The sequence below is a fragment of the Diabrotica virgifera genome, chromosome 2, assembly GCF_917563875.1.
Source record: "Diabrotica virgifera virgifera chromosome 2, PGI_DIABVI_V3a".
NCBI classification, from domain to species: Eukaryota; Metazoa; Arthropoda; class Insecta; order Coleoptera; family Chrysomelidae; genus Diabrotica; species Diabrotica virgifera.
The window spans coordinates 203,154,981-203,182,425 of NC_065444.1; the positions used below are offsets into that span (position 1 = coordinate 203,154,981).

General features: G+C 33.8%; 1 protein-coding gene across 1 annotated transcript in view; it reads left to right on the top strand.

Moving 5' to 3' along the window:
• The window catches only part of LOC126879762 (uncharacterized), a 118,385-nt gene that overhangs the window by 76,087 nt on the left and 14,853 nt on the right, over positions 1–27,445 (top strand). The window contains exon 4 of the mRNA XM_050643014.1: positions 12,683–12,899. Coding sequence (XP_050498971.1) covers positions 12,683–12,899 — 217 coding nt within the window. The remainder of the gene's footprint in view (positions 1–12,682; positions 12,900–27,445) is intronic.

The window sequence follows — 27,445 nt, forward strand, 5'->3', positions numbered from 1 at the left end:
GACCTAAAACTTTTATAGAACAAAATTTGCTTAGAATTAGAATTAGTCACTTTATCCACTTCCGGACTTATTTTGCACGTATGTTTTTTCACCTCCAAGAAGGGGTGAAAGTCACATCCAGGACAAGAGAACATATCGGCATAATCTCACTTTTTTCTTTGGCATTTTAGCTACGTGTGTGCCAAATTTTATGTCAATCCAAGCGGTTCTTTAAAATCTGGAGGTTTTGCGATATTTTATCGTGAGTGAATGGAATAATAATTATTACAACGGCAATTATTGCCGTTGTCACTTTTAGATAAGAAGTCATTATCACAATGATATAGTCAGGTTAACTGAATTGTATAATTATTGTTTTTATCATTAAATGTGAAAACCTAGAATTATCCATGTCTGTCCGTCAATAAACACAACTCGTCTATTAGTAGGACAGAAAGAATGACAAATAAGGTGTCAAATGAAAGCCTATAACCAAAATATGATATTACATGTGAGAAGTTTGACCTCGGACTGCCTGTTCCAGAGTTGCAACCGAAAGTACTGTTTTAAATTCGTCGAAATAGTACAAACTATTGGTCAACACGACTAAGAAAGACCAGAACAAATACATACTTCCGGTTTCATGCCTGTCTGTTCGTCCATATCTGTAGGTGAACAAAATTCATCCGTCATATCAGCTGACAAAAAGTTACACGAAGGGTTCAAATATCGACTGCCGGTTCAACTTCCGGTCACTTTTTGTGAAAAATTAGAACTTACGATGTCCAATTGCTTGTTACAATTTTTTTTATAAGTGTTCTACTCTATCTATTCTGACTTTTCATTAACTTACTTAGATCACATATAATTTAATACAGTTTTGATGTCAGGGTCTTCAAAATTTATGTGGTGAGTTCCGGTATGTGATGAATGAAAAACGACTCCATAAGCAGAAGAAAAAAGTGTTCTCAAGACCTAAGACAATACATCGACTCACAAGAGCGTTGTGACAGTAGCAAAAATTCGAGTTGGGGTTCTAATTACTTTCTCATGCGGCTTACTCTCCTGACTTGGCCCCCTCCGATTATTAAGTGTTCCCAAATCTGAAGAAATGATGGGCGAGTCACAAAGTTTCACAAAAAAGCGAATATTTCGCGAAATGAACGTCAGATCGAAAAACTAAAAAATGCGTGTTCAATATTTTTCAAAAGTCTATCGAATGATACCAAAAACGAACCCCCACGGAAAGGGGTGAGGAGTAAATTAAAAATTTTAAATACGAACCCTGCGATATTTCGCGAAATGAACATCAGAGTGCCAGTGTGTGCTTTTTTTCTGGGGATGAGTACCACCCCCTTCTCGAGTGTGAAAAAATATAGGTCCAAATAAGTCCGTAAGTGGATAAACTAATTAAATTCCTTGTAACTTTTGTTTTTAGATGGTTTTTCGCAAATAAATCAAAAAGTAAGTATTTGATCGAAAAACTATTCCTAGCAAATATAAAGCTTATAAAACAGTAAAAAAAATGATGTATGTATGAAGTCTGGACACACAATAAAAACAGAGTTGGAGCTAATCAAAAGTTGGTTCTTATTCGTCAAATTCCAAATCGACTAGTTCAACGTAAAATGTCCAAAAAATAACGCACTTTTCGGGGAAAACCCGCCACAAATTTTTTAAAGAGTTTAAAAAAAGTTTTATTTTTGTTATATAAAAAGTATCTATTCTATCACCATCAGCATCAAAAGTAGACCGGGCAGTATCGTCGCCCCCGCTAGCGAAATTATTCCGATTCGATTTTTTTGCACAAACTTACTCAAAAAGAGGTCCTTATAACATATCCAAAGGGTGCCGGGCGGTGCATTGGTCGAAAAATTGTTTAAAAAATTTTTTTGAAACAAATTCACAAAAACAATTTTTTCATTTCGAACAATTTTTTTTAGATAACTTGTGTCATTCTGGGCAAAAAAGGTGTCTTGCCATTTTTGTTTAAAATTGATTGTTGTCGAGTTATATGCGATTAAAAATTTGAAAAATGCGAAAATGGCCATTTTTAAGTCTTAATAACTCGATTAAAAGTTATTATTATGAAATTAAAAAGTGAGCAGATCAAGTTTCAAACCCTTGCTTCAAGGTCCTTAAGAGATTTTTGTCATTATTTTATTACAAAGCTGTTATTTTTAATTATTAATAATTAGCGCTATAGTCCCGGATTTATCGTCGCCCCTGTTAGTGAAATTATTCCGATTCGATTTTTTTGCACAAACTTACTCAAAAAGAGGTCCTTATAACATATTCACAAGGTGCCGTGGTCGAAAAATTGTTTAAACAATTTTTTAAACAAATCCACAAAAATAATTTTTTCACTTTGAACAATTTTTTTTTAGATAATTTTGGACATTCTGAACAAAAAAGTCTCTCGTCAATTTTCTCTAAAATTGATTGTTGTCGAGTTATACGCGATTTAAAACCTGAAAAATGCGAAAATGGCCATATAACTCGACAAAAATCAATTTTAGAGAAAAATCTCAAGATACCTTTTTTGCTCAGAATAACCCAACTTATCTAAAAAATCGTTCGTAATGAAAAAATTATTTTTGTGAATTTGTTTAAAAAATTGTTTAAGGTGATACAGTAGCGATCAACAGGTAGCCAAAACGCGTTCCAAGATTGCGGCTGTAATTTTGAATATTTTTTCAAGATATTTGGCACACGTATCCGTAATATAATAAAGAATGGCGGTACAGAGCCCAATTTGAAAAATATATTAGGTAATATTTGAAAATTATTCTGTAATTAAATACAATATTAAAAAAACGAGCCTGTACCGCCATTAAGAAGAACAAAAAAATACACTTTCTTCAAATAAACTTTTTTATCCGATGCCTAGATTTTGTGTCATTTTGGAACTACTAAAATGTTTTATTTCATTAGTCCAAAACAAAATTTAAATTTTTTAATTCGACAAAATATTTCCACGCACAGGCTGTGGTCTGTATTAATTCGAGAACCAAGAGAGATAGCTCATTAACCGCCTTTCATTTTTTCTTAGAAAATAAACGATCTCTACACAAAGTACTTATAGGATAATACGCCGCCGTTATGAAATGATTGTAGGATGTTAAAATGACGAAGGATGTTTTACCCGGAAATCCGAATTTTATATACTTTTGTTATATTTAATACCCTAATAGCACACGACGTCCTTTGGACGTCCAAAATAGGTCAATTTTTGGTCCTAACGTCCATGGACCATAAACGGACGTCCTTTGGACGTCCGACGCTGGACGTACTTCGGGTGTACTAAATATGTACGTCCTTTGGACGTCCGGCGTTGGACGTCCTTCAGGTGGACTAAATATGTACGTCCTTTGGACGTCCGGCGTTGGACGTCCTTCGGGTGGACTAAATATGTACGTCCTTCGGACGTCCGGTGTTGGACGTCCTTCGGGTGGAATAAATATGAACGTCCTTTGGACGTCCGTACTCGGACGAAATACGGACCTTTTCCAATCGTCCATATTGGACATATTCTACCAATAAGGGGATTAAACAGCAAAATTATTTAATAAAATATTAACTTAATTATGTTAATAAAATAGTTTAAATGGAAAAGATTATAAATCATATTTAATTCAAAACTGTATATGTAGTTTAGTATCTAATACATATTTTTGTTTTTATGTAAAGTGTGAAAATCTGATCGGTAAATTATTCGTTATGTCCACTCTACATCAACAATAAATTGAACAAGAAATTGACTAAGTTATTTAAGGCCAAATTTGACGAGTACAAAATGTATGATTTGTAAAAGAAAATGAAGGAATTTGATGAAATAGAACAATTGGATATGTTTTATTTTGTCAAATTTCTTTATTTTCTGTTTATTCACGGCAAAATTGGAAGTAGAATTATGTTTTGTATAAGCCAAATTTGACCTTGAATAACTTGTCGTCAATTTCTTGTTCAATTATTGTTGATGTAAAGTGGACTTTATAATGTTTTATTATTCCCGTTACCAAGATGATAGAAGTTTGGTGATTAATTCTAATAAGCAAAAATATAATTTTTATCAATGCATCCTTACTACAGATGAATATTGAGAGCATCTTTTTGAAGTTGAGCGTACGTGTGCCCAAAATAGGTCCAGTTTTAGTCCTAATGCGGATGGACTATAAATGAACGTCCTTCGGACGTCCGACGTTGGACGTACTTACGTGTTGAATAAATATGAACGTCCTTTGGACGTCCATTGGACGTCCGTGCTCGGACGTCCGTTGGACATTGACATCGATCCGTGAGCGTCATCTGCAAAGAAGAAAATCACAAGCCAGGACAACCAATCCAAATAGTGAGTGTTTCAAACTTTTGTGTTGTGTTGTCAAAAGTTTATTTAATTATTTATGTTTTTCCTTACATACTTACATATTTTTTCAAGCTTTTTGGTATATTTTTCATATTTTTTACTATATTTCGATAAAAAAATTCTTCGCAGTTTTATCCTAATCAACATCATCATCATTCTATCCAAAAAGGCAAATCGCCAAAATCGCAATTTTATCATAATATGATATGTATATTTGCATTTTACCACATTTTTTCGATGTTTTGAAACATTTTTGTATATCTTTTGTGTATCTATCTATATTTTGTATATCACCCCTCCTCGGGGTGAAACTCACCCCCCAAATTCACATACTAATTTGTAAGTACACATACTTTGTAAGTATGGAATAAAGGTTGCTTAATATTAATCAGTTTATCGAAGTCCGGACTTATTTTGAACGTTTTTCACCCCAGAGAAAGAGTGAAACTCACCCCAGGGCAATAGCACACATTGGCACAATATCACTTTTTTTCTTTGGCATGTTAGCTATGCGTATGCCAAATTTCATGTCAATCCTTTAAAATTTACAGCAAAAACCATCAAAGAATGTAGTAATACTTGTTTTCATGAAGTCGGTGATAGAGTTTGACAAATCTTTATGGTTGTTAAATATCTTTTAATTTATGTATTCGATTTTTAAAGGTAGGTACTATATACGTCCATTTGGCACAATAAAAAATAACCTTCGACCGGTACATATTGCTTGTATCGATGCTCGGTGCATTGTTCAGTCATAAATTTTACCTGTCCCTATAGCGTCGGCCGTCGGGTCCTATTGTAAATTATTATAATAATAGTCCGTCTCGGTATTTTATTATTTCTGTCATAAGTATCTCTGTGGAAATGCAAATGCTGCTTGTAACATTCCAAAAACCAGCTCTACTATTAATTGTACTCGTATAAATAAGTGTATAATATGTACCTACCTACTTATTTATTGTATTCATTTATAGACCTGGATCCCGCGTAATAAAAAAAGTTGATTAACAGCAAGCTGAAAATTTGTTAATAGCTTCACGGTGTCTAGTCGGACAAACTTTGATGTACGGGAATACTGGAACCGGGGAAGTTTTAATTGTGGAACAGGTTAAAAACTTGGAACATCAGACTACCGAAAACGTTCCATGTATTTTGTCGGACAGAACTTCCAATTGATTTGTTACCATTTCATTAAACTCTTATGCAAAAATCAGACTGCGTACCAGTCTACTTTTATTCTCTTAATATTTTTACTTAAAAAAAGTGTACTACAATCATCTCGCTAAACTTAATATAACTGTTTTCGAGATAAACCCATTTTAAATCTGCGATATAACATAATTTTTTGCATAATATTGTAGTTAAATCCGAAAAATCAACTTAAAACCATAATAATAATTGTGCCAATTCTCATTTATGTCATTTATATTTTTGGAGATTTTTATGGTTTATAAGTTATTTTTCGAGTTTAGCGAGACGAATGTAGTATATATTTTTTAAGTAATAATATTAAGAGAATAAAAGTTTTGATTCGAAAAGTATATGTAATGTAGAGTTCCCTCAGCGATGTGATATAATATTATTACAGTATAGCTCCCCGTGCATGACAAGCTTATGGAGGTAGCCCATATAGCCTAGGCTATAATATTATTAAAAAAATCACTTAGATGGGACAATGGCTTTAGGAAATTCGAGACATCAAAAATAGCCCATTTTTAAGGTGGTGCGTTAATTTCTTGGAGAAATGTAATTATAATTTAATGTAAATAATCTAATATCCAATAATTGTAAATTAATATAAGATGTAATATAAGTTCCTTAAAAAATATATTTTTTATTTCCCACAATACATTCTCCACAGGTATAAATATCGTCTCTAGACGTCCACCGAACGTCCTCCCAGGACGTTAGATGGATGATCGGCAGCAATACATTGGACCAAACTGGGACGTCCTATGAAGGCCCAATTGACGTCCACCGAACGTCCCTTCGGACGTTAGGTGGACCTCCATTGGGCGTTTGGCAACGTGGAATTTGGACCAAAATTGGACGTCCTGTTAAGGTCCAATTCACGTCCCCTAAGACGTCCGATTAAGATCCAATTTACTCCGATTAAGGTCCAATTTACGTCCAATTAAGGTCCCATTTACGTCCGATTAAGGTCCAATTTACGTCCGATTAAAGTCCAATTTACGTCCGATTAAGGTTCAATTTACGTCCGATTAAGGTCCAATTTACGTCCGATTAAGGTTCAATTTACGTCCGATTAAGGTCCAATTTACGTCCGATTAGGGTCCAATTTACGTCCCCTAGGACGTCCGATTAAGGTCCAATTTACGTCCGATTAAGATCCAATATATGTCCCCTCGGACATTAGATGGACGTCCAATGGACGTTCGGTAGCGCGACATTTGGACCAAAATAGGACGTATAAAGGACGTTCCTCGGACGAAAACGGACGTCCAATGGACGTCCCTAAAGTCCGTGAAGGACGTCCATTGGACGTCCTTGTGCTATTAGGGTAGGTACCTACCTATAATTCTGGTGATTTTTTAAATCCTCTATTGTTAAGAGAATTTACACCTTTAGCCAAAGTTTTACGATTTTCTAACGGAAATTAACAAGTTATTTTAAATACGCACCAATTATCGATGTTGAAAGGAGTTTTTCAAGTTATAAAAATATTTTGTCTGATCAAAGAATATGTTTCCTCGTAAAGAATTTGGAAAAACACATTGTAGTGAATTATAATCGAAGATATATTTATAGTGATTTGTTTTATTTTAAATAGGTAACTATTGGTAGCAGTTTTTGTAAAAACTGTGAATAAATTGCATATATAAAAAATGATTTTATTTGAAAAATAATAAATAAGATTACTAAATAAGACAGAAAATTTGTGGTTTCCCGAAATGCGCTTTTTTTGAATTTTTGTGCATATCTTGCGCATATTTCGTAATTTTTTACCGCATATATATGCGAATATTTCATCAAAATTGATCGCATATAAATCCGCTCCCTAGTCATTGTATTCTGTTGGCTGATTCCAATGATTTGAGCCGCCGTACGACACGTTGGGACCAATGGGAGTGAAGATACGTAACTAATACCTATCAAGAGGTTTACTCAAACTTCTTTTCTTTACTTATACCTACCACTCGGTATAAGTACAAAAAAGAAGTTTGTGTAAACCTTTGCACAACTGTGTAAATACTAAAGAAAAATCTAAAATATTAAAAAAAAATAGTGGAATCCGTTAATCTGTTCTCGAAAAAATTAGCTATGAAAATGAGCATAATTTTCTATATCCCTAACTTTTGACGAGCAGTTTAGCTTAAATGGGGAAAAGCGGTAAGCTTAGACCAAACACCAGTAGGAGGCATTCAATTAATTGAGGAAAAAAATTAAATGGATAACAATATTCATTTCAGTTATAGAAAAGGCATTGCCCCGCTAGAATGGTTGAAATCACAAGTAACAATTAATAGTCCTACAAAAAAGACAGGCGCTTGAAAGTGATAAGACCATTGAACAATAAGCCTGCGAACTGCCTTTTAAACACATTCTTAAAAATAATCCATAACACAATTAAAAAAAGGTTTGTTAAGAAATTCTTTTATAGACTTCAGAAATTCAACAACTTCTCCTGATTATGTTTAAAAAACGTACGGAATGCACTAAATGAAAAAAAGAAGAAAAATATTTATCATACCGTTATACTCTAATATATTCTTACGTTGAATATTTGATGCTTCCCTGTAGAGTATAAAACGGACAGTTGTGTTTTTCCCGTGAGCTGCCTTGTTTAGTCTTCTTTGTCGTTCTATTCGTTAAATCCTATCCTCTCAAGTCACAGCGTCAGAAAGCAGTGGGTATATGCAGTGAACGGGAGGCCTATGTCGAGCAGTGAACGTTGGGGCCCTTTCGCGTTTATCATATGTAGAGAAGTCGCTTGTCAAAAACTGGACGTATGTAATCGTATTCTATTTGTTAAATACTCTCACCTAATATGTCATACCATGTGTGTTAATCCATTTTATTTCTACAATTTTAAAGTGTTATTACATGCCGTCATTTTCATTTGTCTACACCATCTTATTCTGCCAGTTAAATCCCATCATTTCAGACGCTGTACGTCACGATTGAACCAATAGAACCGTAGATACAAGACTAAGGCCCTTTTGACATGATGCTGTAATTGATTTTCATACGTCATTGTATTATATTAGTCAAATCCAGTTATTTTAGGTGCTGTACGCCACGATTGGACCAATAGGAGCGAAGATACGTAAATAAGGCCCTTTTGACATATTGCTGCATTTGATTTTTCTGTGTCATTGTATTCTGTTCATTAAACCCTACCATTTGAGCTGCTGTACGTCACAATTGGACCAATAGGACTAGATATACATAACTAGGGCCCTTTTGACTTGTTGCTGTATTTGATTTTTCTGTGTCATTGTATTTTATTTGTCAAGTCCTATTATTTGAGATGCCGTACGTCACGATTGGTCTTATAGGACCGAAGATACGCGACTAAGGCCCTTTTGACATGAGGTTGTATTTGATTTTTCTCTCATTGTATTCTGTTTGTCAAATCCTATCATTTGAGGTGCTATACATCACGATTGGACCAACAGGACCGAAGATACATAACTAAGGCCCTTTTGACATATTGCTTGTTTGATTTTTCTGTGTCATTGTCTTCTATGATGTCTAAGGCATATCTCTGATATGCCCTATTTTTAAATTGGACTTCGTAAGTCCTAGGTTTTCACCCACAAGCTTTTATTTGACACCTCATTTGTCATTCTACCCGGTATAATGGCGGAGGAGTTATATTGGCGGTCGTACGGACCGACAGAAAGAGTACCCAGCTCAAATATCTCACCTTTAGTACCATCCTTGGATTATAAGCTTTCATTTGACACCTCATTTATTATTATAGCTGGTATAATGATAGAGGAGTTACATTCGCGGTCGGACGGACCCACCGACAGACCGCCTAGGTCAAATATCTCACCTTTAGTACCATCCTTGTATTACCAGCTTACATTTGACACCTTATTTGTCGTTCTACTTGGTATAATGACGGAGAAGTTATATTCGCGGTCGTACGGACCGACAGAAAGATTGTCTAGGCCAAATATCTCACTTTTAGTACCATCCTTGGATTATAAGCTTTCATTTGACACCTTATTTATCATTCTACTTGGTATAAAGACGCAGAAGTTATAGTCGCGGTCGTACGGACCGGCGGAAAGACAGCTTAGGTCAAATCGCTCACCTGTAGTACCATCATTGGATTATCAGCTTTCATTTGACACCTCATTTGTCATTCTACTTGGTATAAAGACGCAGAAGTTATAGTCGCGGTCGTACGGACCGGCGGAAAGACAGCTTAGGTCAAATCGCTCACCTGTAGTACTATCATTGGATTATCAGCTTTCATTTGACACCTCATTTGTCATTCTACCTGGTATAACGACGGAGGGGTTATATGCGCGGTCGTACGGACCGACGGAAAGACAGCCTGGGTCAAATATCTCACCTTTATTACCATCCTTGGAATATAAGCTTTCATTTGACACCTTATTTGTCATTCTACCTGGTATAATGACGGAGAAGTTATATTCGCGGTCGTACGGACCGACAGAAAAATTGCCTAGGCCAAATATCTCACCTTTAGTACCATCCTTGGATTATAAGCTTTCATTTGACACCTCATTTATCATTCTACCTGGTATAATGATTGAGGAGTTATACTCGCGGTCGGACGGACCGACGGACAGACCATGTAGGTCAAATATCTCACCTTTAGTACCATCCTTGGAATATCAGCCTTCATTTGACACCTCATTTCTCATTCTACATGGTATAATGACGGAGGAGTTATATTCCCGGTCGTACGGACCGTCGGAAAGACAGCCTAGGTCAAATATCTCACCTTTATTACCATCCTTGGAATATAAGCTTTCATTTGACACCTCATTTGTCATTCTACCTGGTATAATGATGGAGGAGTTATATTGGCGGTCGGAGGGACCGGCGCACAGATCGCCTAAGTTAAATATCTCACCTTTAGTACCATCCTTGTATTATAAGCTTTCTTTTGACACCTCATTTGTCATTCTACCTGGTATAATGACGGAGGAGTTATATTCGCGGTCGGAGGGACCGACGGAAAGACAGCCTAGGTCAAATATCTCACCTTTAGTACCATCCTAGGATTATCAGCTTTCATTTGACACCTCATTTGTCATTCTACCTGGTATAATGACGGATAAGTTATATTCGCGGTCGGAGGGACCGAGTCACAGACCGCCTAAGTCAAATATCTCACCTTTAGTACCATCCTTGTATTATAAGCTTTCTTTTGACACCTCATTTGTCATTCTACCTGGTATAATGACGGAGGAGTTATATTTGCGGTCGGAGGGACCGACGGAAAGACAGCCTAGGTCAAATATCTCACCGTTAGTACCATCCTTGGATTATATGCTTTCATTTGACACCTCATTTGTCATTCTACCTGGTATAATGATGGAGGAGTTATATTCGCGGTCGTAAAGACCGACGGACAGACCGCCAAGGTCAAATATCTCACCTTTAGTACCATCCTTGGATTATCAGCTTTCATTTGATACCTCATTTGTCATTCTAGCTGGTATATTGACGGAGGAGTTGTGGTTACAGACAGACGGACAGACGGACGTGGATAATACAAAGTTTTCACATTTTTTCAAAATTGGGTGAAAACAATAAAACATGATGCCAGACTGATTTCTTTATGAAAATAATATATACATTCTCAAATTGTCTATTTTTCGTTGTGAATAATATTGTATTCAACAGTGATGCCAAATTTCTGATGCCAAAATGATTGATAATGAAAGTGGGATATACGTTTTCATGTATATAACGGCAGCGACAAAACGGTAAAACACTGAACTAAATGTATATAATATTTTCACTGTACGATCATTTTGGACTCAAACATTTTATGGAATAAACTTATATAACTTAGTAAGAGGTAAACAAGGAAAGCTGATATATTAAAGTAACATCAAGGAATCAAATCTCTAACTACCGAGCTGATTAGACTTCTGGTAGCAAGTACAGGAATAAAGTTATTAAGGTAGTGTAAAGTGGCATCGATATACAGATGCCACTTTGCAAGACGATGCCAAATCGATGGTAAATGCATAATGTATCGATGCCAAATTGATAGTAGGATGTATATATATATATATATATATATATATATATATATATATATATATATATATATCGCCATTTTCATTTGTTCTTTGCAAAAACACTTTGCCTTAAATTTAGAATTTAAAACGATGCTTTCTTCGTGGAAAACAACATTACTTTGAATCTGAAAATTAGATATAAATATCTTATAATGTATTAAATAATAAAATTGCTGGTAAATAACTTTTCCCAAAAATGGCCTATTCTCTGATAATCTACCTAGACTATATGTATCTGTTATGTACTTAGGTATAAACATATCTGCATCCTCCTCTTCTTCTTTTCTTCTTCTTCTTCTTCTTCTATTTTTCTTCTTTTTGTGTAGACATCACTCTGACTGTTTTTCAATGTACCTCCAGTAGGTTGTCATTCCAACTTTTTCGTGGTCTTCCCACTGATCGTTTTCCTATTGGGTACCGTCTCTCGCCGTTCTTACTATTCTATTTGTTGTCATTCGGCTTATGTGGTCCTTCCATTCTGCTCTTCTGTTTTTCACCCAGTTATTAATGTTGTCCACCTTGCATCTCCGTCATATATCTGCACTTCTAGCTCTATCCCATAGTGTCTTACTATCGATTTTTCGAAGTATTTTCATCTCTGCTGTTTCTAGCATTCTTTTAGTCCTCTTTGTATCAGGTCGTGTTTCTTCCGCGTATGTAATTATTGGTCGGATACTGTTTTGTAAATTCTGCCTTTCACTTCTTTTCCAACGTTTTTATTTCTCCATATTGTTTCATTCAGGCAAACTTAGGCTCTGTTGGATTTATTCACCTGATCTTCCACTTCTGTTCCGAGCTTTCCGTAGCTAAATAGTGTAGTGCCTTGATATTTAAACTCCACGACTTGTTTTATTATTTGACGCTTTAGCTCTAATTTACACCTTATTAGATTTTCTTTTATAACCATGCATTTATCTTTTTTGGGGAAATTCACATGTTAAATTTCCTAGTAAATTGGTGCAGCATAGGTTGTAAATCATCTTCACTTTAAAAGATTAGTATATCTGCATCCATTCAAAGTTATTAGAAATTTTATATTAGTTTTAATATTAGTATTTTATTTTGCTTATATTTTTAGACTGCATTAGTAAATATGGACTCTTGTTTTAAAAGAAAAACCATATTTTTATCATCACAGTCAGATTATTTAAATAATATGGAAGAATGTAGTAAAACACCTAAAGAACTAGTTACAAAGTGTCTACCTAACAACCTAAAGTACCTGCCTGATATGTATTTCAAATCGGCGAAGGCATTAGTGAAGTTATACTATAAGGATAACTCAATAATGCAAGGTAAGTATGTACACCTAGAGAAAACAATACTTGACATAAAGAAACTTTATTTATATTTAAGAAAGATCGGCTTGGCATATTGCCTAAGAAATATATCTTTGTATGTAATATATAATTTTCAAAAAAAAATTCAAGTAGGTAAATTTTACTGTAGCCAGAGGAATATATCTTAAACATGATTGAACTATCACTTTCTGGCAAACTTCAAACCCATTTATAAGAAAGAAATTACACTTGATGTTAATTGACTTTATTAGTCATAAGAATATATTTTCTTGTCATTTCAAAACTATTCTTTCTGAGCAATAATATTTCTTAGTAAGGAATATTATTATCTTACTATTAATAATTAATATATTTAATGTTAAGAAATATATTTCGCAGATCTAATCGTATATTTAGAATTAATTTAATATTTCTTGAAAATAAAGTGATATTACATACGGCGAAATCAATCATTGTGTTAAGGTAAAATCATTATTAATTAACAAAAACAAGATATAAAACGTTATTATTACATACAAATATTTTCTCCACTCTTAAACCATTGGCTTTTACACAACAATAAAAGATGGAGAGGCAAATCCAACTTCCTCAATTTTTCCTTCTTTTGTTAATAGCACTTTGTGTATATCAGCAATTCACCAAAACAAAATCGTTATGTAGAAAGAGTAAACTTATCTTAATAATTTTTTTTTAAAGATATATAGATATTTATTTTGAAAAATTTAGGAAATACAAAAAAAAAACAAATACACGGCCCCACATTAGAACTATTAATAATAATAATAATAATCAATCATATTTAGTTCAAACACGGCATTATTTATCCTACGCATCTTTGTTTATTTTTTTCTTTTTGTTAATCAAAAATTAATTATTTATCTGTATAATATTAAGTCACACAATAAACATTGTTTAGCTAAAACAAGAGGGAAAATACAACCAATGTAAAACATTGAAGCAGACATAATATGTAATTTTCTTTATTTTTACAACCAAAAAAAGAGCATACCTAATCATTAAGACATTTTATTAGGGGAAAGTGTTATTAGTTTACATCTTAAGTCATCTGTGACTGGGTAATTGACACCCAGGTCTACGCCATAAAAAAATCTCAAGTTATTTAATACATATTAACTAATTCACAGTTTTCGGCAATAAAGTTTCTTAACCATGAAAATATTTCTTTTAGGCTAACTGATTTCTTTATCACAAATAAATGAACAGAAAACATCCTCAGCGTTGCACCCGCCATGTTTGATATATCGTTGTATTGTATATTTTTATAGAAGACGATACATTCAAGAAACCTATTATAGAAAAAAGTACTTACATGTATAAAGTTCTACCATTTCTGGAAGGCCCCGCAGTAGGTTTATAGCTCCTTTCTTAATGTTGTTCTGATGCTATATATTATATCATTCTGTCCCATAGCTTTAAATTGTGGCTTATTTCCCAGTTAGAATAATAAGCTTCTTTATTTCAGATTTGTCCATCATTATACCTAAAAAGCATATAAAGATACTATTATGTTTCTTTTATAACCATTCGGATAAGCAACAATATTATTATTACATCTTAAATTACTCAATTACTCTTATTTAATACCTAATACGTATGTATATATATATATATATATATATATATATATATATATATATATATATAAGAAGACAATGAGTCTTTGCTGACAGTAATTATATAAATTTGGTTATTGGGTTATGCAGCAAATGAAAAAGTGTACTCTTTTAAATTTCTTTAATCCGAGCTTTCGGTTAAGATTTTAACCATCATCAGGGTGCTACAAAGATATTTTTGGTGTAAGATAATATGAAAACATGTATAAAATTTTGTACTTACAAACTTATTGAGGATATTTCAAATATGGTGTAACTAAAATGAGAATCAAACTTAACATGGTCATGTAAATGCTTCAATGGAAAAAACGTAAAATAAAGTAGTAATTTAGTAAAATAAAAGTTAATTAATTTAGCACAACTTCAAAATCAATAAAAGATAAAATGACATTTAGACATGACATGACATTATTTGAAATATCTTACAAAAATTTTTTTTAATATAGATGAACAATTTATTGAAGGTCCAATAGGGTCAATGATAAGAATTGAATATTTTTAATTTTTATAAAATATTGTTAGCACTTAGAGGGATCGCAGTGATTGTGACTATAGGCCGACTATACTCAAAGGTAACACGAAACCTAATAGAAAATGATATTAAAGACAAAAAACCCGAAGAACAAGCGGGATATAGGGCCGGACGCTCCAATATGGATATTTTTTTTTACAGAGAAAAACTAGTGCAGAGAAATAGAGAAACCATATAGCTTCAATAGATTTGGAAAAAGCATATGACAGTGTACCGACCTCCTAACTATGGATAGAATGGGTAAATTGAAAATAAATCCAATTCTTATTAACGCCACTCAAAATTATTACGAACAAAAGTTTGCAAGAATTAAAATGGGACAAGAAATGACCTCTCCTTTTCAAACAACAAAGGGACTTGAAACAAGGCTGCTGTATGTCACCTACCTTTTTAAAAAATTTATTTGGACAGATTCTTAGTGAAATGGGTAAAAAAATTGTAGAAACATGGGAATAAAGATGGAAGAAAACACGTTATATACGACGATCTCAGTTATATGGTAAGAAAACTGCAAGAAGAATATGAGGTGGCAGGTCTAAACATGAATATGACAAAATATGAATATCTCTATATGTAACAGATGAAATATGTGACCTGGTCTTGGAAGACGACAAAATCAAAGGCGTGAATCCTGCAAATATTTGGGGGTCATTTTCAACAAGAAGGGAAATAGCGCAGATGAAATCAGGGAAAGAATTAACAGGGCAGAGCAGTAACTCGTGCCTTAAGCTATCTTCTCTGTGGCAAAAAATTTTTGACAAGAAACCAATACATTTACGGAAGTATAGTCCAAAGTATTACATTTTACTGTTCGGGAGTATGGGACGTCGTCAAAGGTAATAGAAACAAACTTATGACGACAGAAATAGATTATCTGATATGAAGCTGCGGTAGATCAAAACTGGAGTTAGTTAAAAACGAACAAATAAAAACGAAATGAAAGTGGAGCGAAATATCAATGATGACATAGAACGAAAACATTATCTGGTTCGGACATGTTAAAATAATGCCAGAGTACAGATGGTCTAGAAGAGTATTGGAATGGATACCTTCTGAAAGAAGAAAGAGAGGACGGCCACGGAAAAGTTGGCAAAACGAAATTGATGGAGCAATGGTGGCAAGAGACTTAGAAGAGGCAACTGCATATGACAGAAGAAGATGGAAATTGAGGGTGGAGAAGCGGCGATAGCTGTAATCAATCCGTTATATATGTATATAAATAATTGTTGTAATTATAACTCTCTATCAGCGAGGTTCCTACAGCCTCTGCCGCTTCTCGCATTTCGACCGCCATCGTTTTCTGTCCATCCATTCGTCTTCTTTGATGGCTCTATCTTTCATGATGTGCCGTACATTTTCTTCCCAGGCAACTGAAGGTCTTCCCCTTCTTCTTCTTTGGTGTGGTATGTAATTTAAAGCTTTCTTTGGCCATCTATCTTCATTCATTCGTTTCACGTGACCATACCACACTAGTTGTCTAGTTTCAATTTTATCTACACTGGAATATACAGTATGTGTCCTCCTTCTAATATCTTCATTCCTGATGTGATCTTTTTTAGATATACCACACGCTCTCCTTAGATAATCCATTTCTACTACTTCTATTCTTTTCCTATCTTTTTTTGTCATCTGCCAAACTTCTGCCCCATAAGTCATAATAGGCTCTACCAAGGTACGATAGATTGTCAATTTCGTTTCTTGCCTTATATCTTTAGACCACAGTAGAGAGCTCAGAATGTTTACCGCTTTTTTGCCCTGCTGCGTTCTCTTTTCGATGTCTCTTTTGGTAGTGCCTTCTTTAGATATTATAGATCCGAGATATTTATATTCATTACATCTTTTCGTGGTTCTAATTTCTAACTCTGGATCTTCTTCATCATCCCCTATTTTAAGATACTCTGTCTTTGACATATTCATATTGAGGCCCCATTTTTCATATTCTTTCTTTAGTTTTCTAAACATGTAGTCCATGTCTTCCTCATCATTCGCTACGACTACCTGATCATCTGCAAAAAACAAAGTTGTTAGACATTTACCACCGCCTATGTCTATTCCCATTCCGGATACTTGTTTCCTCCACTGCTCTAGCGATGATTGAATATATATTTTAAATAAAGTCGGAGACAGACAACATCCTTGTTTAAGTCCCTTTGATATAGGGAATGAGTCAGATATAAAGTTTCCTTCTTTAACGACACTTCTTGCATTTTTGTATATATTTGCGATAGCATCCACATACTCTCTACTGAGACCTACCTTCGTCAATGTTTGAAACAGTTTTTTCAAAGGTACCGTATCGTATGCCTTCTCCAAATCTACAAACAATAGGTGGGTAGATAGATTCCTTGCCTTCCGTTTTTCTATTACCTGCTGCAGAACGAATATATTATCAGTGCACGATCTTCCTGCACGAAATCCACTTTGTTCTTCCATGTCTTCGTATTCTGATTCTATTCTTTTCTTTATTATTCGACCGTACAACCTCCCTACTGAGCTGGTAACAGTTATTCCTCTATAATTAGAGCATATGCGTTTATCCCCTTTCTTGAATACTGAGCTGATGTATCCAACATTCCAATCATCAGGGATATTTTGTCCTTTTAAGCATTTATTAAATAATTGAACCAACATCTCATGTAATATGTTTGGTCCGTACTTTACCAACTCAATTGGGATGTCTCCAGGTCCTGCTGCTTTACCGTTTTTAGATCTTTTGAGGGCTTCGCTTAACTCTCCGGTTGTTATCTCAACTATTTGTGTATGTTCGACTAAATCTTCCATTTCGATCTCTTGGAATTTACATCTATCTTCTGTCAGTAAAATCTCATAATGGTGTTTCCACTGTTTAAGATCTATTAACTTTATGTTAGATTTTTCCTTTCCTTCCCTCTGGAGAGACTTTATTACCTTCCACGCTTGCCCAACTCTTGTTCCACCCATATACCTATCCACTTCTGCGCATTTTCGGTCCCACATCTCATTTTTACTTTTCACTACTTCTCTTTTTACATCTCGATTTAATGCTGCATATCTCTTGTGATCTTCCTCCTTTCTTGTTGACATCCATTTCTGATAAGCAGTTTTCTTCTTGTTTACTAACGTTTGCATATTCTCCGACCACCATTCTGTATTTTTTATTTCATGTTTGTATTTATACCCCAAAGCTTCACTTGCAGCCTCATGAATGTATTTTTTAATTTGCTGGTATAATTCTTCCGCTGTTATATTTTCTCGTCCCACATTTTGTAATTTTGTGGCCAGTCGTAATTTATATAGAAATTTCGTTGAGTCTTCTTTCAAGCTTTCTAGGTTATATTTATGAGATCTTACTTCTTGTCCCTTTTCTATATTCTGTACCTGAGTATTATTGTTTTTGCGATAGTTAACTATCACGTTGGCCATAAGTAAACGATGATCGGATCCACATTCTGATCCACGGTATACCCTTACGTCAGTGGTTTTCAGCTGGGAAGTTTGACGTTGAATTACATAGTCGATTATCGAGCGCAGATTCCTAGTAGGTTGTATCCATGTAAATTTGTGGATGTCTCTATGTTGAAAAAATCCATTCATAATCTTGAGAGACATTGTTTCACAAAAATCTCTAAGACGCATTCCGTTGTCATTGGTTATTTGTTCCCCATATCTTCCTACGACTCTATTATTTTCTTCTCTACCTACTCTGCCGTTTAAATCTCCTAGTACATAGATTTCACAGTTATCTTTAACTTGAGAGATTATTTCATTCATCTTGTCGTAGAAATCGTCTTTACTTTCTGGATCTGCATCTTCATTTGGGGCATACACTCCGACAATTACGATATTGTGCCCATTCTTTGTCATTTCCAGCATCAGCAGTTGTTCATTTACTTCAGTCCACGATTTAATATTATTTTTAAGATTTTTTCGAATAGCAATAGAGACTCCTCTCTTAGCTCTGTTATCTTTGCTCACTCCACTGAAGATATGTATATACTCTCCTATCTCTTCATTTCCTTTTCCCTTTTTCTTGGTTTCGGTAAGAACACATACATCTATTTTTCTTTCCGCTAATTCTTTGAATACTTCTGCTTGTTTGGTTTTAAGTCCTTGCACATTCCATGTAGCCAATATCATTTTCCTTTTCCGTTGCATTAGTCGTCTTTGTTTTGATCCGTCCGCATTCCGAGGCGTTTTGTCGAAATTTGTAGTATTTATTTCTTTTGACAAGGGACGAGTTGCTAGCCCATCGCCTCAACCCTCCTCCTTTATCCGGGCTTGGGACCGGCACCGGCATTTACTGAGCTACTCAATCCACCCAGCACTTACCGGAGGCGGAGTAATTATAACTTACGGTTAAATTTAACAGGAGTAAAATTATTAATTAAAGTTAATTAAATTTTTTTAAATGATTAATACAAAAATTAATATATTATGTTGTTGACAGGTTAGAGTATCTAGAAAAGGAGTTAGGAGATAACTCACGATTATCTAAAAAGAGTAAATAAGAAAACATTTCATTTAAGTGGCCTATATCAGTACGATGATTCATTGAATTTGGATTTTTATTTATGTGAACCATTTCCAATTGGGTGAACATGTTTTCAATAATGGTCATCAAATTGATTACAATGACGTGCAGATATTGGATCGTGAGTCACATACTACAAAGAGGCTCTTTTTGGAAATGGTTCACATAAATAAAAATCCAAATTCAATGAATCATCGTACTGATATAGGCCACTTAAATGAAATGTTTTCTTATTTACTCTTTTTAGATAATCGTGAGTTATCTCCTAACTCCTTTTCTAGATACTCTAACCTGTCAACAACATAATATATTAATTTTTGTATTAATCATTTAAAAAAATTTAATTAACTTTAATTAATAATTTTACTCCTTTTAAATTTAACCGTAAGTTATAATTACAACAATTATTTATATACATATATAACGGATTGATTACAGCTATCGCCGCTTCTCCACCCTCAATTTCCATCTTCTTCTGTCATATGCAGTTGCCTCTTCTAAGTCTCTTGCCACCATTGCTCCATCAATTTCGTTTTGCCAACTTTTCCGTGGCCGTCCTCTCTTTCTTCTTTCAGAAGGTATCCATTCCAATACTCTTCTAGACCATCTGTACTCTGGCATTATTTTAACATGTCCGAACCAGATAATGTTTTTGTTCTATGTCATCATTGATATTTCGCTCCACTTTCATTTCGTTTTTATTTGTTCGTTTTTAACTAACTCCAGTTTTGATCTACCGCAGCTTCATATCAGATAATCCATTTCTGTCGTCATAAGTTTGTTTCTATTACCTTTGACGACGTCCCATACTCCCGAACAGTAAAATGTAATACTTTGGACTATACTTCCGTAAATGTATTGGTTTCTTGTCAAAAATTTTTTGCCACAGAGAAGATAGCTTAAGGCACGAGTTACTGCTCTGCCCTGTTAATTCTTTCCCTGATTTCATCTGCGCTATTTCCCTTCTTGTTGAAAATGACCCCCAAATATTTGCAGGATGCACGCCTTTGATTTTGTCGTCTTCCAAGACTAGGTCACATATTTCATCTGTTACATATAGAGATATTCATATTTTGTCATATTCATGTTTAGACCTGCCACCTCATATTCTTCTTGCAGTTTTCTTACCATATAACTGAGATCGTCGTATATAACGTGTTTTCTTCCATCTTTATTCCCATGTTTCTACAATTTTTTTACCCATTTCACTAAGAATCTGTCCAAATAAATTTTTTAAAAAGGTAGGTGACATACAGCAGCCTTGTTTCAAGTCCCTTTGTTGTTTGAAAAGGAGAGGTGATTTCTTGTCCCATTTTAATTCTTGCAAACTTTTGTTCGTAATAATTTTGAGTGGCGTTAATAAGAATTGGATTTATTTTCAATTTACCCATTCTATCCATAGTTAGGAGGTCGGTACACTGTCATATGCTTTTTCCAAATCTATTGAAGCTATATGGTTTCTCTATTTCTCTGCACTAGTTTTTCTCTGTAAAAAAAAATATCCATATTGGAGCGTCCGGCCCTATATCCCGCTTGTTCTTCGGGTTTTTTGTCTTTAATATCATTTTCTATTAGGTTTCGTGTTACCTTTGAGTATAGTCGGCCTATAGTCACAATCACTGCGATCCCTCTAAGTGCTAACAATATTTTATAAAAATTAAAAATATTCAATTCTTATCATTGACCCTATTGGTCCTTCAATAAATTGTTCATCTATATTAAAAAAAAATTTTGTAAGATATTTCAAATAATGTCATGTCATGTCTAAATGTCATTTTATCTTTTATTGATTTTGAAGTTGTGCTAAATTAATTAACTTTTATTTTACTAAATTACTACTTTATTTTACGTTTTTTCCATTGAAGCATTTACATGACCATGTTAAGTTTGATTCTCATTTTAGTTACACCATATTTGAAATATCCTCAATAAGTTTGTAAGTACAAAATTTTATACATGTTTTCATATTATCTTACACCAAAAATATCTTTGTAGCACCCTGATGATGGTTAAAATCTTAACCGAAAGCTCAGATTAAAGAAATTTAAAAGAGTACACTTTTTCATTTGCTGCATAACCCAATAACCAAATTTATATATATATATATATATATATATATATATATATATATATATATATATATATATATATATATATATATATATATATATATATATATATATATATATATATATATATATAATGTTCTTGAACTCCTAAGTGGAGCATAGAGCTTCAGTGAAAAGGCGCCATCGGGTTCTATTTTGCGCTAGGGCCTTCACCTCATTCCAAGACTTTCCTTGACTTCTTATCTCGTCCATGATGGATCTTCTCCAAGTTTGTGCTGGGCGACCTCTTTTTCTTTTTCCTTGGGGATTCCACTCTAGGGCAGTTTTTGCAATACTGGAACTATCTTTTCGGAGTGTGTGACCTATCCACCTCCACTTTCTGGGTTTTATTTCATTTTGTACCCTATTTTGTTGGGTCAGGTGTAGCAGATCTTCTTTTCTGATGGTGTTTGGCCAGAAAATACCCACAATTCTTCGTAGACATTTGTTAACAAAGACCTGCAATTTGTCTGTAAGGCATTTTGTCACTTTCCAGGTTTCACATCCATAGAGTAGAACAGATATAACATTTGACTGGAATGTTCGGATCTTTGACCTTGTAGTATATTCCCCAGACCTCCAAACAGGGTTAAGCATATGTATGTACGTACCTTCAAAATATCCGTTAATTTTTAAAGAACACCAACAAATCCAAAATCCATATATGTGAACATGAACTAATATCACGCCATCTTGACAAACACGTGACGTATGGCGATTAAATCATACATAGTTTATCTGCGCAATTCTTTTGTGGAAGAAAATCTCTTTGCGAGTAACATTTCGGCATTAATGATAAAGTTTTTATTTTATAACCACAGTTACTACAGAGGGTATTTCTGAAGAATCATTTCTTGTGGTTTAAAATATTTATTTGACGGCAAGAAAATTTTTTGTTCACAAATATAAATATGGATTAACTTAACATTATATTTCTTATACTGCAAAAAATTTGTAGTTTTCAATTTAAGAAACAAAAACTTTAGGATAAGAAAATTAAATGTAACCATTAATACATTTCTTAGTAGAAGAAATCATCTGTAAGAAATATTGAGTTGTGTTTAAAAAACTTGTTTCTTTATAATATGTGAACCGGTATGTTGAAGTTAATATAATATGTTAACTTTTAAGAAAGATGGCTCAAAAAATCAGTATTTTAGGAGAAAAGAAAATGTTTTCTCGGTGTATGTATGTACAATAATAAATATAATCACTAAAAACGCAAAACAGATATTGATTACCTATATTGTCAGTCAAGAATAATGCAAAATTACAATATTATTGACAAAGCTTTTAAAAACACATTAGAACATGTGTTTAAAATTTGCGAAGCTTCGTTTAAAGTTCAGATATAGACAAGAAATATATTTATTTGAAAAGTCTTTCTTTGTACTAATATTATTTTCTGCGTAAACCCAAAACGACGAAAATGTCACTCAATGCCGATAAAACTGGGTTAATTTATGGCACACAGATGCCAATTGGGTGGTTCATAATAGTCTAAGATCCGAATATAGGTCGATCTGTACCCATCTGCTTTTCGGGTGAAACATTTTTTTAATTCAATTTCATAGATAGACAAATATTTCTAGCATGGGTTTCCTATCAAAATCGTATCATAGCTATCTTTAAGGGGGCCGTAGAGGTTGAAATCAATATTTCAAGAACATTTTTTTAAAGTATGGTAGAATTATTTTATTTTTAAATGAAATAGGCATATTGAGTACAATTCATAGATTATTCAAGGAAACATTTACGAATAAACATTGAAAAATAAGCCAACGGTGGCAAAGTTTTGAAGACGCCTTAAAATATAATGAATTTTGCGGTGGATATCAGAACTCATCATTGAATCATGATAAACAAAAAAGTCAAAAAGATTTTATTAGCTTATGAGTTTTTCCAGGTAACGCTGTCGAATTTTTTAATTTTTTCGACTTTTGAATTTTTGATATCACTCAGGAGTCAAAACAACGAATTTTTCTGCAAAGACGGGTGAAGATCAACATATTTATTATTGTTAACCCGGTGTTGCATTGGTCGCTAGGTTGACTATTACGCGAGTGGTCGCGCGTAAGATTTTGTCTCACACATCCAAATTTTGCCGTTTTTACGAAATAGAATTTTCAAAATATATTTTAAATTTAGTTAATAAAGTTATTATTACACAAAGCTTTAAACAATGTGACTGTTGATGCGCTTGTACATTTTACTTTAATCTAAGGATGTAGAAATAATAATAATTTTAATATTTCAATACAAATTTCAAATTTGTACTAATACCCAACTGCACTGACTTAACAATCGGGCCATACTAAGTCAACTGTACCACCATCTTAGCAGACGAGTCTATTCGATTGTAGAGGAAGGATAATTAGGAGACTAGAAGGAACTACAGCATGTGTAGTTTACCAGCATGTGTAGTACCAGGGAAAAAGTTGTGTGCAATATTCTTAAACCTTGAGAGAATCTCATATAGCGACCAATGGCACGTTAAACAAAAAGTTTTCACAAACAGTTCCACAGCGTTACCTCAAGGAATGTCTAAAGAAAATATATACAAAATTCCAGGTGGGTCGGTCAAGTATTTTTTGAGTTACAATGTCTACAGCCTTTAAAAAAGCAGTTTTGAGGAAAAAGCGTTTAAAGTATTGGCAATTTTTATTTTCAATTTTTTTTGTCTGTCAAATCGTAAAATGATGCATTCCGGAATATATTTTTGAATCGCGGAGTAATTTACAAACGAAAATGAGAACAGCTGTTGACCGTTGTTCAATACGTTCAAGCTTGCTGGCACGAACGTGCTGCAAAGCGAGTCGAAGGTAAGGATATTCAACACTATCTCCCTACCTCCCTACCTTCGACTCGCTTTGAAGCAAGTTCGCGCCAGCGCGCTTGAACGTAGTGAGAAACGGTCAACACTGTCCTCAGTTTCTTTTGTAAATTACTCCACAATTCAAAAACATATTCCGGTGTGCATCACTTTACGATTTGGAGACAAAAAAGAAATTGAAGATAAAAGTTGACAATACTTTAAATGGGTTTTTCTCAAACCTGTTTTTTCAAAGGCTATAGACATTGTAACTCAAAAACTACTTGACCAAATCACCTGGAATTTTGTATATATTTTCTTTAGACGTTCATTGAGGTAACGCTGTCGAGATATTGTTAGATTTATGCTTATATTTTGGTTAACAATACTAACTCTGTTGATTTTCAGCCTTTTTGCAAAATAAATTCGTTGTTTTGATTTCTGAGTGACATCAAAAAGTCAAAATTCTATAAAATTAAAAAAACTGAATAGAGTTACCTCGATAAGTTCAAAAGTTAATAAAATCTTTTTGAATATTTTGTTTATCATGATCCAATGATGAGTTTTGATGTCCACCGCAAAATTCATTGTATTTTGAGGTGTCTTTAAAAATTTGCCACCGTTGCGCGTTGGCTTATTTATTTTCAATATCTTTCCTTGAATTTTTTCTTGAATAATCTATGAATTGTACTGTGAAAAAGATTGTAATTGAGATATTTATTTCAACCCTTACGACCCCCATTAAAGATAGCTATGACACGATTTTGAAAAGCAAACCATGCTAGAAATATTTGTCTATGTATGAAATTTAATAAAAAAAAAATGTTTCATTCGAAAAGCAGATGGGTACAGATCGACCTATAGTCGGATCTCGTACTATAAAGCCGATACCGCACTGCAGGATGCTAGATGGTGGCTTGGAAGGTGGATTTTAAAGGTGGATGGTGGAGGAGCGCTGCATCCTGGACGCAGTGAAAGAGTGAAATGAAGTCAGAAGTCAGTATCCAACTGACTGCTGAGGAATCGTTTGTTTCATTTGTTACGTTAAATTTGGTTTGTTTTTTAACATATCGTCCCATTAGAGGTAAAACTCACTAACTACACTTTTCAGAGAGTGGAGAAAATCGACTTAAAGGTGCAAATTCTTTTTTAAATTCACCCGACTTGAATACTGGATTTTTTTTTAATTCAACTGCAAAGAATAAATAAAACAGATATTTTAAGCTATGTTTCGTCATATAGTGGGTCTGCTGGGTCCCAAATTGCCCTTCTTTTATACACAGCACTTATTAGGCTTTCCTCCATAGCCGGGCTACCCGGATGGAATATTAAACACGACTGATTTGGGTGGATAGACGCCTGGCGAACCACCGGATGGTTAGATGGTAGTGGGTAGCCGCAGTGGCCTCCCACTACCATCTAACTAGGGATGGAGCTTTTTGACAAAACACCGGTTTTCGGTTATACCGGTTTTTTTTGCTTACGGTTTAACCTGGCGGTTATAACCGGCCAAAAAACTGGTTTTTTCAAAAACCGGTTTTCGTTTTTTTTTAATCCAATAGGTTACAATGTTGCATTTACAATGCACTTTAGTTTGCGTTACTCCACTCGACTCGATACTCGATATCAATATGATCAAAATTAGTGCTATCGAAAGAACATCAATATCAATATAAATAAAACACAAGTTTTAATAAAACCATTTTATTCTATTAATTATTATATTATCCAGATTTAGCCATACGGCTCACACTCCTTCTAAGGGGAAAATTGACTCATCCCAGATACCTACGGTATCAAATGGAATGAGCTCTGATGGAACTCTTTCCGTGTTATCGAGCCCTAGGTGACTTGGTATGCAGGTGTATCTCCCAAAAATTTTCGTACACATCTGGCAGTTGCGAGTAGTACAGCTTTCTGCATGGTCTTGTAAAGACGTTCGTTTAGACCCAGCTTTTTTATGCTTTCGAGGAGGTTCTTCGGAATGACTCCAGTAGAAATAATTAGGTATCGTCTGGGTACTTTGTATTCTCCATTGCCTTCGTATTTAAATTTCCAGATCTCCGTACCAGATCTCTGTTATATTTATTTATTATTTTATTATTATTATATATTTATTGATTATTATTAAATATAATATAGCGTAAGATTAATATATACATATTGCAATAATATACAATTTAACCCAACCATTTGAACTTATAAAAAATTTCCCAGACTCTTTCAAATGGGATTAAAAAAAAATAATATCAACATAAATATTTTACTTAAAAATAAATTGGATAATGCAATTTATCTTTTATTTTTACTACCATCAAAAAAAATTATCATGTATTTCCTTTAACACGTTTGTATATTTTTATAATAGGTACATTTTAACTCATTTAATACTTCGTGTATGGCTGTATCGTTTTGAAAACGTAGGAAAATCCTTGGAGATTCGTATTCGTAATCGGTAATTTGATATTCATAGTCAGAACATTATTTTTGGTAATCAGAAAAAGTCATTCACCCACTTTCAATGTCAAGAGTCAAGTGTGAAAAATAGATGATGTTTGCGTCTACTTCAACCAGATCACTTCTTATAAAAATATTATGATTACAAATACCTTTTCAACGAAATATTATGATAAAACTTAATTGTTTCTGACCACTGGCGAAGCGTCCATGTAACCACTGTTACCATTGGTAACAGTTAAAAATCTTGCAATAAATATTTTACGACTTATGAAATAGTTCCATTTATATTTTTTACCAACATAAATATTTGTTAAAATAGTACCTAATTCAGTAAATAGCCAACTAGACGCCCGAAAATATTGGCGAGATATTTATATGTGAATCCATTGCACGTTATTATATGCCGTTACCAATACTGGCAGTGGTAACGCAGGAGAAACCTCGCTATTGCTCGGGACTAGCTCGTTTCTGAAAATGTTGAAGG